At 37.0% G+C, this 20,104-nt stretch overlaps 1 protein-coding gene across 2 annotated transcripts in view; it reads right to left on the bottom strand.

The window, feature by feature from the left end:
* The window catches only part of BZW2 (basic leucine zipper and W2 domains 2), a 59,458-nt gene that overhangs the window by 15,404 nt on the left and 23,950 nt on the right, over positions 1-20,104 (bottom strand). For both annotated transcript variants that reach the window (XM_032304062.1, XM_032304063.1), the window contains exons 3-6: positions 12,183-12,359; positions 7,755-7,858; positions 5,988-6,053; positions 2,473-2,608 (exon numbers count right to left, since the gene is read on the bottom strand). In XM_032304062.1, the coding sequence (XP_032159953.1) occupies positions 2,473-2,608; positions 5,988-6,053; positions 7,755-7,858; positions 12,183-12,359 (483 nt within the window). The remainder of the gene's footprint in view (positions 1-2,472; positions 2,609-5,987; positions 6,054-7,754; positions 7,859-12,182; positions 12,360-20,104) is intronic.

Here is a 20,104-nt window from a genome sequence, read left to right on the forward strand (position 1 = left end):
GAAGCTCTACTCCCCTTTCCACTTTCCTAAGAGAATTTCAATTTTGGTTAGGCCAGGTGACTTCTAGCCTAAGTTCTGGTACGACGTCCTTCTGCAATGATTCATTTAGAGACTTCAGCAGAAGCCCATCTGCCCAGAGCATCTCCCTGGCAACTGCTACCAGGCCAAAACTGGTCATGTGGCTTATGGCAGACAATCAGCTGAAGGCAAGATAAATTATCCTATGTTGAGAATTACTCTTCCACTCAATTTGAGCAAGAAAGCATGTGCCATAACTACACCAGCAGACATCTTACAATTACTAGGGAAATCATCCTTGGAGTGAAGTTGATGCTATGAATGGTAGTGAAAAATTATGGGATAAAACATTCAAGACCCGGATGCCATTGTTGTTTCACCTTGTAGTCTATCCGACTTTTATATTTTTTTGTCACATAAGAAATAAATGTTCCTATATGCCAACAAATGTTCTTATATAGCAATTTTAAATCTTGTCTTTGAGTTAGTTGCAAGTAAAAGTGTCCAGTTGATATATCATTTATACAAACATCAGCTTTGTCAAATTTTCTTTATTTGAATAAGCAGAGGAACTAGCCAAAAAAGAAAAAAACAAAAAAACAGAAACCATGGCTAGGACAATAACACAGGTGCTACAACCTGGAGGATTTTATATTTGTTGACATGAATTTTTAACACTCCCGTTCACCAAGTCGGTGTAAAATTCCTATATATTTATGTCTTTAAATCAAAATAACAATTAAAATGTGGTATAATCTGTATTTCACTAGAAACAAAGCATTATAATATTTTAAACTAAGAATACAAATCTTGGCTAAACCTATCACTTTGCATTAACAGTGTTTCTTGTTAGAAAATCTGGAGAATTTCTCTGTACTCAAGATTCTCCTTGGTGGGATAATCTTATTCTCCTTAGCTATTTGCTGGGTACAGAGTTGGGAAAAAAGGGTAATTTGTATTAATATGTTCCTACTTAGGAAGCAAAAGTTTAAGCCTCTAATTTCTAAAGATGGTGGAGAGTATAAGAAAAAACTGTATGGTAAAAGAACTACATCATTTCCATAGCAAATGTATTTTCCTTCTCTCCCTTTTCTCAAATTCCAATACAAAAAATTTTAAATATACAGAAATATACAAAAAATTGAATAAATTGAATTTATTCACTCATATACCCACTATCTAAATTTTAATATTTTTATGCTTGCTTCATCACTGTCCATCTGTCTATCTATCTAATAATTTTTGATATATTACAAAGGAACTTATAGATCTCATGTAGGATTTTAATACAACCAGAAAGACAAGTATTTTCTGTTATAAAGACTAGGATAATCTAATATAATTAACATATACTGTTTACATTTTACGTTGATTTATCTAAGTGTGAAAATGGCTCACAACATCAATAAGATGTGCAATATCACCACTTCTCTTCAGGAAAACACTTCAAAATGTCATAATATTAGCAACATATTAGTAACAATCACAGAGTCAGAATTATCATAAATCTAAGCTATGTTTCGCCAAAAACTATAGAAAATCTCTAAATAATATCTTGACTCTCAATTTACTAATCTTTTTTCAGCCAAAAGAAAACTATAATCCATGTCACTGCAGGCATCAATGAGGCTGGGACTTCAACATTTGTAGGAGAAAAACTAAGTTCTAAGAAGAAACAGATGTTTTCACAAAAGCTCCTTTATTTTTAAGAAAAAAATAACTCTTTGTTTTGTGTTACATTATAACTCGAATATCATTATCCTCCTCCAAGAGCCCACTTTTGTTGTATTCCCTAACCAAATGATTGTATACATGCCTATCAAAATTCTTAATGCCTTAAAATTAAAGCAAGACTTTGATGCAACCATCTGGACTTTTTTCTAAAACTGAGATAATGAATATCTTAAAATGTGATCAAAATGAACATCTGAGCACAAGATTTTGAGAAGTAATGGTTTAGAAGAATGGTTCTAACAGGGAAATAAACATTCAGGGCAGGAGAGGGGGGCATTTGGAAACAAGAAGGGGCCTTTTTCGTTATACTAAATAGAGGTGGGTGCTACATGTTGGCATTTTGTGTCCGAGGGCAAAGAGGTTAAATGTCCCACAAAGCACAATGAAGCACTTTCTTAGCAAAATATGCCAGTGACAACTAAATGGAGAGAAATGGCTTAGACTACAACAACTTCAGGGTATCTGACCTAAGCATTAAGTCATATACCCCAAATTTCAGTTTATTATTGGTTTTTCTTTGTACAGAAGTATGCGTATTCTTTCTTCCAATTCCCCACAATAAACATGTACAATTCTTACTGTTTAAAGATAAACAGAAAATCTCTTACATGGAGAATGGGTGGGTAGCAGATCACAGGAAGAAGAGGTGCTGGTATTTTCCTAAGCATGTGTGGCTTTACTTTTCACATTTGCCAGGTAAGAAAACACGAGAGTCCTTACCTTCTTTGACTAGGCTGTCGGTGAAGAGACTGGTAAGGATGGTGGCAGGAAGGGTGCCATTGCCCAGCAGGATCCCCGACAGCATTGCCAGCTTTGTCTGCTCTGTTTCGGAAAAGGCTTTAAGGAAGAGGAGAAGCTGTGGGTCAAACAAAAGAAACCATGTCTATAAAGCAAAGGACTAAAGTAGGAAAAGAATGAACAGAACATCCATGCATGGCTAGATGTGAGCAACCAGTTGGTCATACGCAGAGCAGAATTATTGTTCATTAGAAACACATACATAGGTTCACTTAGAAACTGGATGCTAAGGAAAGTGACTTTCTCAGGCATGGTTCCTTTCTTCCAAGTTTACCTACACATAGCTATAGATAACATCCATGGGAACAAAAAGAGATATTTGGAGAACAGTGTGAATAGGTTACATAAAAAATTTACATTTGACTCTGCACAGGACTAAGAGTAAGTTTTACATAATGAGCATAACATTTACTGAAATACATTACTGTCCTTCACATTTTTCATTTTTGAGGGTGCCTTTGTCCCCCCCACTACATCTATCCATTTCCTTTGGGCTTGCTATAGCACAATGAACAAAAAACAGGAAGAAGTCCGTAAGTTTTGACATCAGCATTCACTTGTCTGAATTCAGAGCATGTAATATTCTTTAAGACAAGAGTGTTGGGTGAGAAAGGTTTTCTAAGTTCTTGATGCTCTTATAAAAATAACAAGACTCAAACTTGCTATTTCTTGGATCATGCAGCTTTACCAGCCCTGGTGATGAGGTAATGGAGGATCTGACCCAAGTTCTTAATGGAGAAAAGGCCTCTGATGTAAGTTGTAAAGAGCAGTTTTGGAGGGGAAATCAAAAAAGCAGCAACCCTAAAAAGGTTAAAGGAAAACCAAAGCAAAGGGGATTATACCCCACTTTCCATTTATAATTCTAAGAATATTCAGCAATGCCCTCCTCTTTCCTAAGGTTCCCCCACCTAATGGGTTGACTCGATTCCATGACTATCTTCTCTGTTTCATAGTCCTGGAGCGTGTTACCAAGATCCCCAGGGCTCACTATCACTATTGGGTGGGGCCTTGCTGACTTTTTCACTACTTTGCACCAACCAAATGCCATTTATTCTGTGCAGCCCAAAGGGCAGTATCAATTTACTATCCCTGACAATTAAAGAATTATTACATTAAGAGAAATTATCTGATTCTAAATATTTGTATTATGAGTAAGCGGCAGAACTGGGATTGAACTAGTCCATTTCACTTCCATATCCCAGTAGGCATAATAGGTTATGCCTATTAAAGTCTCAATGAATTAAAGACAAAGTTGTAAGAAAACACCAAGGGAATGAGCGCATCAATGGGGGAAGCTCCAGGGAATACCAGGAACAAGGCAGAGTAAAAGGACTGAGAAAATCATAGACCCTTCCCATTACTTTCACCTTTTCCTCTGACTGTAAAGATGATTAAGATTCAAGTGAATACTGAGAAACGGCTTCCAAAATAAACTTTTAAACACTACTTTTGAAGCACATCAATATACTCACATTCATTAAAAATACTCCATTATAATAAAATAGTGCAAAAGATAGATTTTTAAAATTAATATTCACATTGGTCAATTACATATATATTTTTCAAGATTTTATTTATTTATTTGACAGATGGAGATCACAAGTAGGCAGAGAAGCAGGCAGAGAGAGAGGAGGAAGCAGCCTCCCTGCTGAGCAGAGAGCCTGATGCGGGTCTTGATCCCAGGACCCTGGAATCATGACCTGAGCTGAAGGCAGAGGCTTTAACCCACTGAGCCACCCAGGCGCCCCTGGTCAATTATATTAATCAATGTTAAAATCAGATTCTGTGTGTATTCCAAAACATTCCTTTAAAAATGGATATATTGTGAAAAATAAATAGTTCTTCAAAGCATATTCATCACATGAATATAATAGCAAAGGAAATTTTCAAGGTACAAATGAGCTAAGCGAAGTAAAAATATGAATGGTATTATTAGACAAAAGTGGTAAAGTGCTTATTTAAATGCTTTACATAATTTCCCCCTATTATTTCCTCTCCTTTATTTAATCAAGTGCTTGTTATTTTGTAGGCACCTAGCAATGTAATGGATCACATTTTTTTTCACAGTTAAAAAAGTTTTAATATACAATAGTAAGAATAAAATCGACTACCACAGAATAATAAAAATGTGATCTCCTCTCTAACCCTGCTTCCTTAGAATTAAGATTATTAGCTATTTAATGGGTATACTTCCAGATTTTTAAATGCACTAATATAGGTCTCCTATTATAAATAACTATATAACCATATATACATATATATATATATATAAACATATATTGTTTTACCTGAATTATACATTTGTAACAGCTAAAACTTGTCAAGGGTACCAGCTATTTTTCTGATTCCTTTCTCTGTGTTAATACCTACAAAAGCCTTGATCCTCATTTCACAGAAAAGTAAACTGAGGCACACAGAATTTAAGTAATATGCCTGAGGTTAAACAACCAAATGGCTGCTTTGCACCTTCTCCAACTTGTCAGGGACATTCTCCCTAATCAATTCAAGTGGCTACTCTTCATTGTTTAAGGAATGCTTTTACTGTCAAGATCTTCCCTTATATGTGGATCGACTTTTTTTTTTTAATGGTATGGATTTACCCTGAATAGCGGGAAGCAAGAAAGTAGCAAAGTAGATGTTACGGTTCCTTTTTCCCTTGGTGTATTAATTTAGGCAGATACCTAAAATTGGAAACAATAAAAAGCAACACACAAATCTGTAATAAGTTAACAGAGTGGGTGCTATATGTAAACACCCAAGAGTTAGAAACTGGAAGAGGGCACATGTTGCGATTACCGAAAGGAGGGCTTTTTAAAATGAGGTGCGACTATTTCTTTTCACTACTTGCTAGAGGTCACTCAACTCTTCACCACCTTATAGGTTATCGGGTTTATTTCCACAAAACTATGAGGTATGTCATCTTATGGCAGCTATTTTACAGATGAGAAACACCACTGAGATTGACACTCATATATTATCTCCCAAGAAATGCTTTTATCCCCTTTGCTAAACTGTATTTTTGGAAATTAAAAAATGTAGCTGGGTATTAGCTGCTATCCATACATTCTTTCACTTGCTTTAACTGATTAAATCACCACACCTTGACTCTTTGCTTGATATAATAATTTTTCTTGCATATTTTGGTATCTCTAGTTTTTACTTGAAGCCCTCAAAGTCTGGGATCAGATGCTATAAAACCATTCCTATGGAGCAAAGTAGGCTGTCTTACATTAAACATGAATGAACAAAGTCTAGGCTAATCGTGTATATTTTCCTATAGCTATTAGCTAATGACCTGTCGCACTCATTCATTCGACATATTTATTAAAAGCTTACTATGTTCATGGTACTTCAGCACTATCACTGTATATGCAAAATTTTTGTCCCCCTCCACTTCAGTACTTTAAACAGATAAGACATCACATTTGAATTTTTACCTTTTTCATTTCATCCTCAAATGCTTTTTCCAAATACTTATATCTCCTGATGAGTTTATTGAAGACCTAAACATAAGAGAACCGTTCAATATCATATAAACAATTCTAAAAGACAATAGATGTAGAAACTCACCACAACCACAACATGGACCTCTAATAATAAGAATAGAAAATTGTACTTAAACGTGTGCATTCTGTGATAAAAGAATTGGAAGGATTTCAAAGGGGTTATTATGACCTGGGGGCAGTTTGGGGGGATGAATACATCCATGTAGAATAAAAGAAATTCAGTCAGGAGTAAACAGGTTAAGAAACCAAAAATAACTTTGATGGAAATATAATAATGCTAAAACTGTGAGACGCAGAGATTAAAAATGGAAATGAAGGGAGTTGTAGATATCATCACGAAGACCACGGCTATGAGGAAGATGAGAGCAGACTTTAGGGATATCCTACTCTTAGACCTACAGGAGCAAGTTTTTTGGCAGACAAGCAAAAATTGGTATAACTTAATGGTAATAAAAGATTACTAGCCCTCAAAATCTAGTCAGATCATTCAAGCAAGGTTTGCCACTGTGCCGGTAGAATTCTGGGCTGTTTTTTGTTTTTTTTTTTAAGTGTAATGATGTTTGCTATGGTATAAATGTTTGTGTTCCTACTAAGTTCCTATGTTGAAGCCCTAACCTCCAATGTGACTGTATTTGCAAGTAGAGACTTTAAGAGGTGGTTAAATGAGGCCGTTAACGGGACCCTAATCTGATAGGACTGATTGCCTTCTAAGAGCCAGAAGAAACTGTACCGGGATCCAAACTGGCTGACACCATGATCTGCCTCCCCAGCCTTCCTAACTGGGAATAATAAAATTCTACCATTAAAGTCATCCAGTCTACAGTATTTTGTTATGGTAGCCTGAATAGAATAATACAATGTTCTTATTTAAATAAGAGATTTTATAAATGTTGATTATTTTTTATTATAACTGGAAATGATTTTTGAATCCAATTCCTTTCACTTATAGCCATATAATAAGCTCTCATCTAAAACTTTTAGTATGCTTATCCCTTAATTTGATCAAGATGGAGTCCAAGAGTAAAAATGACACTGTCGCCCCATGAGGAAAGAGTAATGACTCAGGCCGGCAACTAGAATGCAGTAAGGAAAAAGAATAAATGGTATGAAAATCCAGCAAACTTGATTTCCGCTTTACACAGTCACTCGAGTCCTGGGACTTGCAATCATAGTCTAGCTGAGAATAACAACTGACTGTAAGAGCCAGTGACAGAATACGAAGACACCAATCTTAAACTGACTAGTCACGATGCATGTATGTTCAGCCTTACAAGGTCATGTTTACCAGGCTGTTCCATTCTACAGTTCCACCACTTCCTGACCTTCAGCGTATCTGTAGGATAAGGTCCTAGACGTCGAATGACTGGGGGTCAAAGGAAGTGTGTAGTTTTAGTTTTAAAAGACAGTACCAAATTGCTCTCCCTAAACATTGTACCAATTTATACTCCCAGGAGAATTTATGTGAGCAACTGATCCTCTGTGTTCTGTATAGGTAAGAAGTAAAAAAAGCCTACTTTGGCAAAGTTTTAATGTCCACCGCCTTATTATGAATGCAGTTGAGTATCTTTTCATAGGTTTAAGAGCTATCTAACATTCTTATTAAAGAAGTAGCCTGTAGAATTTCTGAACCCAAAGTTACCCAAATTCTGCTCAAATGTTTCTCTTCTTACACAACAATCTCTAAATGAGGGGCTCTACCTGAGCATAATTTCGGATGGTTTCATGATCTTCATTTGCTGAAAACACACAGTGGTTGGTCATCTTGGTCTTGTCACCATCATCTATGCGTGTTCCTCCAGGGGCTGAAAAGAGAAAGGTAATGATTAAGTCAATACTGAAATGAAAGGAGGATTTGCAGAACAGATCAATTCCTGCACATCTAGGAGAACAGTAAAACTAGATGTAAAAATCTAGAATCACATAAAAATTCACAAGATAGGATACATGTAGAGATGCATATGTTGTTACATATTTGTGTCTATTTCTAATAGATAGCAAATCAGTTGATCCATTTTATAGTACCACTATAGCGTGTGAGAGTAATGTTCTATCACTATAAGATCCTATCACTTTAAGTCTGGACTCAATTATTCTCCATGTAGTTCCTGATGTGTCCCACACTGGGACATGGTTCACTTTTTCAGGCTTAATAATATTTTGTGGGACTCCAGCTCACCACAACCACTGAGGTTGGCCAGACTTGGCTCTTAGAGCGGATCTTGTTAGTTTCTACTTGAGTAGGTTTGAGACCTTTTCCCTTCTCCACTAACGCTACTATCCACGCAGGGTTGAACAGTTTACATTCCGACTCCCTGCTATTTGTATTTGATGACCTGGCAGCTGTGTTGGTTAGCAAAGAGTGTATTTTATTTTCTCTCATCTTTTTTCCCCTTGGCCTATACAACATCATGGAATAAATGGACTAGAACAAAAGAAGGTCTCTTTTTCCTAGGATTCAAATTTGCACATTCAAAGGTTTCTCCTGTAAGTTTCAATGATGGCCATTACAAACCCTGGTTGATTAGAAGAAAAGAATCAACACTAGGTGTTTTTGTTTTCTGATTCTCCTTCATTGTAATTAGGGTAGGGAGTTTGGATAAGCCAACTAATGCCTTTCAAACACTCAACAAATACTTCACGAATATATATGTGTGCCAGCCACTTCTTTTAAGCATTTATGTAACTATCTTGATTTAACTTGTGATTTCAGATCTTTGGATGAAAGTGCTAGACCTAGTCAACCTTTTTCAGACTCCAGCATATCATTTTATAAGCAAATTACTTTTTAGAAAAGTCAGCTCTTTCAGGAATCTATTTTCATGCAATTAATTTAGGCATAAGATTTTAATTAGCCCTCTGTAATGAATACAACCACCTGGAACAAAATTTTATTAAGATGATAATCTTCTAAAAACTTTGGGCTAATGACTCCTATCTCACAGAAGTTATATAACTGAAACGTCTGATTTTGAAACTCTAGTGTTATCTCTTAAGAGCTTAAGTTTTAAAAACTGCATTCTTTTACAAAACATTTGTTACACATTAATAATATTGCTGCAGCTTGTTAATTTCTTTTCCCCTGATACTGGACTCAAGTATTAATTGCCCTTTCTAAAATTTTGGTAAGCCTGCTCTTTTCCTCAAAATATAAGCAAAAGAAAATATTCCTTTTAACTACTCTTCAAAAAACACAACTAAAAAACCAGGATGACTACTGTTTTAAGAACAATGGAAGAAGGTAAATTTTATTTGTGGCTATGAAGACAATTCCCATACTCACTAAGTAAACAAAGTGTTTATGTAAAAAGAACAAGCCTGGCTGGCTTTCTTCATTACATCATAGGTCTGGCCTCAGTAGATATCTGAGGGTTGGGCCAGCTGTGCTCCTAAGTCTTACCATACGTGCTGCCTTACCTTTTTGGATATACAGATGTTGAGTCAAAGGGCAAAATCTGGATTGCAGATATAAATTTGCTGATCATCATAATATAGATGGTTAATGAAGATCTGAGATTACCAATGCAAAGTGTACAGATAATTTAATCCATAGTGGGGGCAGTAAGTATGGAAACCCAAGAGTCATGTGAAAGGCATCCAGAGAAATCAAAGTTGAAATGGTCTCATGCGAGGGAAGAAAGTAAACCATTTTAAGAATGACAGAGGGTCAGCAGGAGCTGCCAAGAGGGCATTAAGAACTGAAAAAGGTCTACAGGAATGACTACTAAAGTCATGAGTGACGTTGGCAAGAACTGAAACTCGCTGGAGACTATTCTTGTGTAGAACTTACCAGTACCTCAATAAAAATATATCATCATTAATGAAATAGGAAAAGCCAATCATCACATCAGAAAATGTTCAACTTCACTATTGATTTAAAGTTTGTGAATGAAAACATCACTTACCTAATGGGCAAAATTTTTAAAAAACTGAGAAGTTTGATAGTACCTAATATTATTGCTAAAGGTATAGGTAAACTTGTAGAAACACAATTTTTGATAAAACATTAATTAGAATATTCCTTTTGAGGGCTGGTCTTCTTTCTCTGATAGGTAGACCAAGATAGATAAAGATAGCTCTAGCTCTATCCTTCAATTCATTAATCCCTTACTAAATATATAAAGATATAATCAGATAAAAGTACAAAGTTATGTGTATACAGATACTAACTATTCATTATAAAGAAAACTAGGAACAATTTAATATGCTTCAAAATCGGTATGATTCTGGTTCTTTTTGGAATCCTCCAAGGTAACACCCATAGGCATGAGAGCCAACAACATGTTGTTGAGTAAATATGAGAGCCAAGCAGAGTATCATACTTGTATAATATCACCCTATTCTTACAAATAAGCATATGTAGGTAAAGAGATTTCTAGAAGGGAATTAATCAAAATATTAACAAGTTATCTCTTGGGAAGTGAGATTTGAACACAATACACATAGCTCTTATACTTGGACTTGAATTATCAGCCGTGATCATATAAGATCTTTAAGAACAATAACAGCAATGAAACCAACCAGGTATGTGGTGAAAAGCAGCAGTACAGATCAAAAGGGGGCCAGCTAGTAAATGGAGCCATGTACCCCAATGGAGAGATTTCTCAGAGGGAAGAATTTTTAAGTGTGGCTCTAACTAAAAATACATGAAAGTACGTACGTTGTCCTTAAATAGGATGGCTTAAACAGGGTTTCTTTTGTCTTTCTTTCTTTCTTTTTTTTTAGATTTTATTTATTTATGACAGAGAGAGAGAGAGCAAGAGAGGGAACACAAACACCGGGAAGCTGGAGATGGAGAAGCAGGCTCCCCACTGAGCAGGAGCCCGATACGGGGCAGCGATTCCAGGACGCTGGGATCATGAGCTGAGCTGCAGGCAGACACTTAACAACTGAGCCACCCAGGCAACCATTAAGCAATATTTCTCAAAGAAAGGCACTGATACTACACTGGACAGGGCCATTTTTCATTATATTGAATAGCCCTTGCAGAGCAAAATAGGTGGCACACCTCCCTCCACTACCAAGTCTTATAGCAACCCAACCATTTCTACACACTTGCAAATGCCCCCAAGGCAGCTGAAATTCACTGGCCTAAGGGATCTGACCACTTCTCTTGATTTATGGTTACCACAGGAACTAATTATAAAAACTAAGCTCTAAGAATAACTAGGAGAGGAACAATGGGTCATTATGGCATCTAATCACCATTTAGATCAGCATACCATGTCACTGAAAGAGTATTCTAAAGCTTTCTTTCTTGATGCCTCTGCTCCATAATTTTTATTTTGCTTTTTCAACATACCTTTAAAAATTTTAGAACTTCTACCACTACTCCTTTTACCTATATGCTCACAACTACTCATTTTTAATTTTTATTTATTTTTTTTAAAAAGATTTTATTTATTTATTTGACAGACAGAGATCACAAGTAGGCAGAGAGGCAGGCAGAGAGAGAAAGGAAGGGAAGCAGGCTCCCTGCAGAGCAGAGAGCCTGATGTGGGGCTCGATCCCAGGACCCTGGGATCATGACCTGAGCCGAAGGCAGAGGCTTAACCCAGAGCCACCCAGGCGCCCCACAACTACTCATTTTTTAAAAACCAGATTTGAACTGTATTTCTGACATTTTCTTATTTACAGATTAAAAAGCATTTAATGAAAAACAGAGAATTACTTTTAAATTTGTTAATAGTTACATTTCACCACATGAAAAAAGGCTGGGCTTCGAAAGAAAGGTGCTGTGGCCTTTGGGGGTGAATTAAATACACTGGAAGGAACCAGCAGACATGCACAGAATTATACTCTACTACAGAAATTACTTACTCCTCCTATATCTGCTCCAGAAGCACGTGAGAATTAGGGACTCATAAGCAGCTGGCCTTTGGCTGTAAAGCAAAGTGGCCATGCTATGACATCCATAAAAACTGTTATTTCTAAGCCTTTCTTAACCACTAACTATTTCTACAGCCCTGCCATTAACATTCCAAAGTAGGTAAAAATTGTAGAGGCTCCCATCTGTGTTTTTTTTTTATCAAGTCTCATTAACGTGAATTTGTAAAGATTCTATCTTACAAGGAAATACTCCACTGGAATGGAAAGTACTAGAGGAAGAATCGATAACGCACGGCTTACCAAGCATGCTGCCAGCCACCAGGATATCGAAGAGTGTGTCTGCATAGCGACGATAATCTAATCTCGAGCCTGTGGAATCCAGAAACTTGGCTACAGCTTCAAGGTCGTCACCAGCTTCATTAAGCCCTTGGACAAGTGTATCCCTGAAGACTGTGGGTTCGAATTTCTCTTTTTCATCTAAAATAAATAAGTTACAAAATATTCCTTTTATTTACAGAACGCATTCCCCGATGCAACCGTATATTTCCTTTGTTCATTATTCTTTATTTGAGAGTGTGGTTGTTTAAAAGTTGGACGACAACTAATTTTTTATTAGATTTACATGTTCTGAAACCCCTTGTTGAAACATTTACTCAATCACATGATTTATTTTCTATTTAAAGGGGTCACAAAACTATGTTAAAAGTTGAACTAATACATAATAAAAATTGATAACTGATCATTTCTGTCATTTGTAGGATAGGCCAATGTAATCTATTAACCCTAATCACTTGAGAAAAAATTAAGTATAACAATCAAAACTTAAAATTTTGTTTTATTTAGGATAAAGAAAATGACTCAGGGAGAATTGCCTAAGAATAAAGGAGAATATACAATTAACAAAATAAAGATTAGGAGCAAGGAAATGAAGAGGGACATTTCTTTATTATTTATTATCCTTATTCTTATTACTGACATATACTAGTTTCAGTTATCAATATTTCAATTATATAACTGACACAATATTTTCAGATGCGCAGTACGTTTCAATGTTTTTGTATTTTGCAAAATGATTATCACGGTAAGTCTAGATAACATCCACCACCATACACAGTTAGAATTCTTTTTCTTGTGATGAGAACTTTTAAGATCTAGCCTACCAGCAACTTTCTATCATACTATACAGTACCATTAACTGTAGTCACCAAGCGGTACATCACATCCCTGGAACTTACTTATTTCATTTCTGTAAGTTTGTTCCTTCTGACTACCTTCACCCATTTTGCCAGCCCCTTCACTCCCTGTCTCTGGCAACCACTAGTCTGTTCTCTGTGTGTAAGTTTGGGGTTTTTGTTTTGTCATGGAGATTCCACACATAATTAAGATCATATGGTGTTTGTGTTTTTCTGTCTGACTTATTTCATTTATCATAACGCCCTCAAGGTCTACCCATTTGTCCCAAACAATAAGATTTCCTTCTCTTTATGGCTCAATAATATTCTATGGTATATATGTATATACCACATTTTCTTTATCCATTCATCCATCAATGGATACTTAGGTCGCTTCCATACCTTGGCTATTGTAAATAATGCTGCAATGAACATGGGGGTGCCTCTATCTTTTCAAATTACTGTTTTCATTTTCTTTCTTTTTTTTTTTAAGTTTTTATTTATTTATTTGACAGACAGAGATCACAAGTAGGCAGAGAGAGAGGAAGGGAAGCAGGCTCCCCGCTGAGCAGAGAACCGATGTGGGGCTGGATCCTAGGACCCTGGGATCATGACCTGAGCGACGGCAGAGGCTTTAACCTACTGAGCCACCCAGATGCCCCTGTTTTAATTTTCTTAAGATAAATACCCAGAATCACTGAATCATATGGAAGTTTATTTTAAAATTTTAAAAAAGATTTATTTATTTATTTGAGAGAGAGCGTGGGCGCCATGGGAAAAGAGAGAAAGGGAAAATCCTCTAGCTGACTCCCTGCTGAGAACAGAGTCCAACTGGGGCTGGATCCCAGGACCCTGAGATGAGGACCTGAGCTGAAATCAAGAGTCAGCCACTTAATCAATTCAGTCACCCAGGTGTGGCTATGCCATTCTACATTCCCACCAATACTTCACGAAGATTTCCTTTTCTCCATATGTATATCAACACTTATTTTATTTTACAAGATAATTTATTCCAGGGCACTTAAAATATTTAATATATATCATGAACTATAGATGTATACTTATGGCTTCAGAGCAGATGTTCCCAATCTTTTTGGTCTCATGACCCCTTGCCACCCTTAAAAAGTACTGAGGATTCCAGAGCTTTCTTGTGTAAGAAGGTTATAACTATGGATACTTACTTTATAGAAATTAAAACAAAATTTAAAAATATTTATCAAATTAAAAAAAAAATTAGTGTGAAGACAGGCTTTGTTTAATCTCTTTAATGTCTGGCTTAATAGCAGACAGATGGATTCCCATATCCACTGTTTGCAATCTGTTGTGATATCACACATCATGTAGCCTCTGGGAAACGACCATAAACCATGAGTGAACATGTAAAAGAGGCAAAACAAATCTTAGTTATAATGAAAATAGTTTTGAATTTGTAGAACCCCTAAAAGGGCTTCAGAGGATGTAAGGATATGGAAATATGGAGTTTCCTACCTTTAGCAGACTTAAGAGAGACTTCTTATGGAAGGTCAGTTTGGAGTCAGATCTTATTTTTTTTTTCTTTTCTTTCTTTCTTTTCTTTTCTTTTCTTTTTTTAAAGTAATCTCTATGCCCAGTGTGGGGCCTGAGCTCATGACCCCGAGATCAAGAGTCCCATGTTTTATCAACTGAACCAGCTGGGGGCCCCTGGAACCAGATCTTAAACAAAGCAAGGATCATACACTGTTGAAAAGAAGTGAAGATGACAAACCAGAGGTCAGAAGAGGCAGAAAAAGAATATGACTAAATTAAAGGTAAATGTAGGGTTCAATTCAAAAGGAGTTCACCTTCCTCTCTTCTTTCCGAGAATAAGTTTGGATGTGGAAAGGGGTGGGGGGTGGGGGAGGATGAATGAGAAACTTCACAAAAATCCCATCATAAATACCTTTAGAGAGATAAGCAGACACTGCAACTGTAAAAAAGGAGGAGGAGGAAGAAAGGAAGAATAAAATGTTAAAAAAAGAAGAAACATCTCATGAATAAAAAGAGTTCTTGGAAATGAAAACTATGATAGAAAAAGTCAAAAACTCAATAGAAGAGTTGAAAAAGAAAGCTGAGACTATCTCTCAGAAACTAGAAAAAAAATTCAAGAAAAAGAGACATAAAAAATAGGAGCAAAAAAAAAAAAATAAGAAAAAGGGCACACCAGTCAAATGTCTAAACACTAATTTTAATGAGAATTTTTTTAAGATTTTATTAAAAAAAAAAAAATCTCTATACCCAAAGCAGGGCTCAAACTCATAACCTGAGATCAAGAGTCACATATTCCACAGACTGAGCCAGCCAGGTGCCCTGATAATTTTTTTTTTTTAAAGGAAGAAAAGGATTTAAAAATTTCAAGAAAAATTTTACAGAGTTGAAGGACAGGAGTTTCTCACTAAAGAGCCATCTGCAAACAAGGATTCAAAGTGGACCCACAGTAAGACGATAAGATGCTGACGTTCTCGTGTAATCCCAATGCTGGGAACAAAGTAGCTATGTGCAGTTTCAGGGGTAAAAACCCAAATCACATATAAACTATCAAAAAACAGAATGACATTAAAGATGTTTATTTACTTATTTTTTGACACAGAGAAAGAGAGAGCTCACCAGTGGTGGGGGGAGGGGGGTGGCAGTCAGAGGGAGGGGGGGAAGCAGGCTCCCTGCTGAGCAAGGAGCCTGATGCAGGATTCGATCCCAGGACCCTGGGACCATGACCTGAGCCCAAGGCAGCCGCTTAACTGACCAAGCCACCCAGGTGCCCCAGAATGACATTAAATTGCTCAACAGGAATACCAGAAACTAGAAGAAATTTCTTCAAAATTCTGATGGAAAATGGTTTCCAAACTCTAAGTCTGGGGTTCAAACTGTCAACCAAGCGTAAAAGCTGAATAAACGTATTTTGAGACATATGAGGCCTCAAAAATGTTTCTCACACACTCTTTTCTAAAAAGCTACTGAAGCCGATGCTCCACCAAAATGAGAGAATAACTCATGATCTCATGATTTATCAAGTCATGAGATCCCAGGAAAAAGAGAAAAAAAATAGGAGATGGAAAATCAGACTCTCCGGGACAGTGGAGAAAAGATACTGTAAACATCTCACATTGTCAGCTGTACCGCTGGCCTAGGGGCTTGTCACTATGATAGCATCATCTGATAGATAATAAGAAATCCTCAAGTTTTTGTATTAAAAGAGTTACATAATGAAGGGAAAGGTTGGTACTAAGTCGTGTTAAGGCACAGACAACAACAGCAAAAAAAGGGGTAAATTATGAAATTTAAATTATGAAACATTAACTCCAAAGATCAAATGATGTTCAGGAGAAGAAAAGTAATCCAGCAACAGCTGAACTGTAAAGGGCGTGTGCAAAGTCACAGCAAGAGAAACCCTATGCAGTCGTCTAGCTAGAAGAATCGAGAGGACGTCTGCAGGTGAATAGTCAGTGAAGAGAGCGAAATCCTCATCTTCCTTAGTATCAAGTGCAGATACGATGCCTCCCCCAGAAAAGTCAGGAACCAACCATGTAAGAATGTTCTGTTGTTAGGCGAAGGTACAATTAAAAGGAGCCTATGAAGAGCAGAAGGCATTCCTCTGGGGAGTCTATGTGCCCTTGCTAGAACATGTTTTGCAGAATGTTTGACTATTTAAACCATGTGACCTGCATACATTTAAAAGCGACTTGAAAACCAGATAGTACCTGTCTGGTTTGTACAGACTGACTACTTATACTGGTCCAGTAAGAGGGCTGAGTTATAAGGAGTTAACCCCACGGCATCAGAAGCAGATAAGAATGGCATTCCCAGTACCAGTCAGAGTCACACAGCGTAAGATGCCATCAAGACAGACGTAACTTGAACACTGTTTTTCACGAACAAGAGAGAAAAGTTCTTTTGATGCCATAAGCAAAACATTATGCAGCCAAGAACATGCCAATGTTGACCGCAGAAAAAATATAATTAAGGTCTTGTTTTGTGGAGGGGGAGGAAGAGAATGGGGAACTCCAGAGGAACAGATGACAAGAAGCTGGAGGAGGGGGCAGCTGCGACTGCGCGGGAAGAACTCACTGGCAAACGAAGGACATTTCACCCCCCACTCGGGGTCCAGCCAAAAGGTAATTCTCCTAACCCCTTGGCAAAAAAGTTTTCTTTCCTGTTATATGAGAACATGAGAAATGAAAACACCACAAGTTGTTTATTGTCTCGTAACCAGCTTTCAAAACCAACTGGGGCCATTCCGGCGATGGCACTAAGACCTACTTGAATGTTGATTTGGGTGGTTGGGACAGACTTTGGTGATTCAAAAATTATAAATTTGAGACATTGGAAAATGAAAGTTAGTAAACAAGTAAAACATCTAGACCATGCTAAGAATTCACGCAGAGGACTTTGGTTTGAATCAGAGAGACAACTTAAAAACTCGTGTTTGTATGAAGCCCTTCATTTCAGTTCTATTTTCCCAAGAGATGTGCCAAGGAAGAGGAAAGTAAGGCGAGGAAGACAGCATGTCATGGCCGAAGACACTCTGGCAGTGAGCGATAATGCATTAGGTCAGGATGATCGCCTGTAGCTCTGGCATCTTAAGAAGTCGTGATGGCATGCGGGGATTAATCATGCTTTTGCAGGCTGAAAAGAAGCTCCCATCTGTTAAGATGAAATACCCATCCAGAGGAATACAAAATTCCCAAACAAGAAAATGGCAAGAACACTGACAAAAGTTTGGGGAAACACAGACAATATTTTACCCCAAAGTTCTTTTTTATCTGAAACGAAATTACATATCCTTTGTATGCCACTTGAGGACAGTCTAGCAAAAATACCAATAAAATCCTAAAGAAAATACGCTATTACTTCCTTGTGTTTCCATTTGGCAGGTATAACCTCCCTTGAAGTGGGAAGTGTATAATTAGGGTCTCAAATGTATACTGTGTTGGTGACTCACAAGTGTGACACTAGAGGGTTAGTCAGGCTGGCCCATTATACTGACAGAGAGAAACAGGCTTATTTCTGATGCTCATATATGCCTGTAAGTTATCTGAACACACTGCTTCCTCTGGGAACCACAGTAACTAATTAATGTAACCTTTTTCCTACTGTTGATTAAGTGAAAAATAACAAAACCTACATCCTTTTTTGAATGTTACTTAAGTATAGTAAATGAATAAGAACAATCATGGGCTTTCTAACCATACACATACAAATATATTCACATATATATATATTTTTTTATATATATATATCACACACACACACATGTGTATATATATATATATATGTCACACATATTTCAACATTTGAAGGTTCATTAGATTAGTGGCTAACACTTACTATCCCAGAGTGATTAAAACTGCCAAGACAGATGAAAATTCTCAGGGGGAACCCAGGGTTTGTGGGCACCCTGGATGCCTGTAGTTGGTCATTTTTTTCTCTCCTACTTTCACTAATTTTAATCCAATTTCTCTACAAGATTTATAGGGAGGCGAGATCAGTTATTAAATATTTCATTTAGCTAAGCATAATAATATCTAAGGGGAGAAATTTCCACTGTTTCAAATTCCCACAAGCCACGTTAGAAAACATAATTCTTTGAAGAAAATACCACAAACAAGATGTGTATATTTTATAAAGGAAAAGAGTCTGAATAGATTTCTAAATGATGGGTCCTATCATGATGTTTAATTTTGATGTTAAGCAATAGAAAATACATTCTTTTTTACTAACTTGACATGAAGAGTATTAGTTGCTAGCAAACAGTTTCAAACTGAAGACAGATCCCCAGAAGACAGCCTATGAAAATGACCTTGAAATAACCTCACTAGATTTTTTGCCTCAGCTCTATAAAACTGCCAACCATTTATCTGAAGTCAGCCCTATCATAATCGCAAAAGAAAAACAAAGACGATAAATCATCAGGAGGCAATTCACTAGCATAAAGTGTAGAAAATGAGGTTGACTCCATTTTTTTTTTTTTTTGCCCCTGCCAGCATTTTGGCACAAAATAGTTCAAGTGCTGCTGAAATCCCCAGCAGCCCCGAGTTATATAAATCCCGATCACCTGACAAATAATACGTATTTCTGGGTAGCTCTCTCTGAGTATTACAGCAGCAGGAAGACGCAGGCACAATCTTGCCCACTGAATGAATCAGAGACAAACCAGCTCAGAATTAGAGAAAACCTTTCCAGTTCAAAACTGAAGGCTGACTCTCTAAGGGCCAGTTTACTTGTTGCATCAAGCCGGCTGTTGTGCAATCCTTGGGTCCTCTCTTGGCTTTTAAGCTCAGTTACGGTGAATCAGCGTCACAGGAATAAAGCTGCTCAAGCTGGAGATCCAGCTCTGAGATTGACACATTCCCCCAGTGGGCAGGGGAAAGTGAACCTTTCTGCACCTCACAGTTGGGCATATGTTAGATATTATCACATTACCAGGCTCCACAATACCTTAACTATAATTAGTGTTCTGAACTATACTGTTCCTTACAGACAAAGTCCTTTTAAAATCATCTCGACATCATTTCTTCCCCATTGCTTTTAAACCATGAGATAATGAAAGTAATGAATTGACTGTAAGATCTCGTATTGATAATGTCTGGATTTCAATGGGGAAATGCAGTGGGGACACAATTTCTAAGCCCAAGATAAGGGCCAAGATGAGGACCAAGCAAGCAGAGGAAGATAAACGGCTCAAGCCACATGCCTTAGTTTATAGGGATGGGCCAGGGATGAAAAAAAAAAAAAAAATAGAGAAGGGGAAAGCACAAGACAAAAATATTGTACAAAATAACCACCTTTTGCTTACTTTACAGTTTTTTGTTTTCATTTTTAGTAGGAACATGAATTCCCAGCAAGCAGCATTTATAGTTAAATTCAGCCTCCAAACAGTGTGGAAATTCCTTAAGAAATTAAAAACAGAGATTCCCTATGACCCTGCAATTGCACTACTGGGTATTTACCCCAAAGATACAGACGTAGTGAAAAGAGGGCCATCTGTACCCCAATGTTCTAGCAGCAATGGCCACGGTCGCCAAACTGTGGAAAGAG

This window comes from Mustela erminea, chromosome 11 (genome assembly GCF_009829155.1).
Source record: "Mustela erminea isolate mMusErm1 chromosome 11, mMusErm1.Pri, whole genome shotgun sequence".
NCBI classification, from domain to species: Eukaryota; Metazoa; Chordata; class Mammalia; order Carnivora; family Mustelidae; genus Mustela; species Mustela erminea.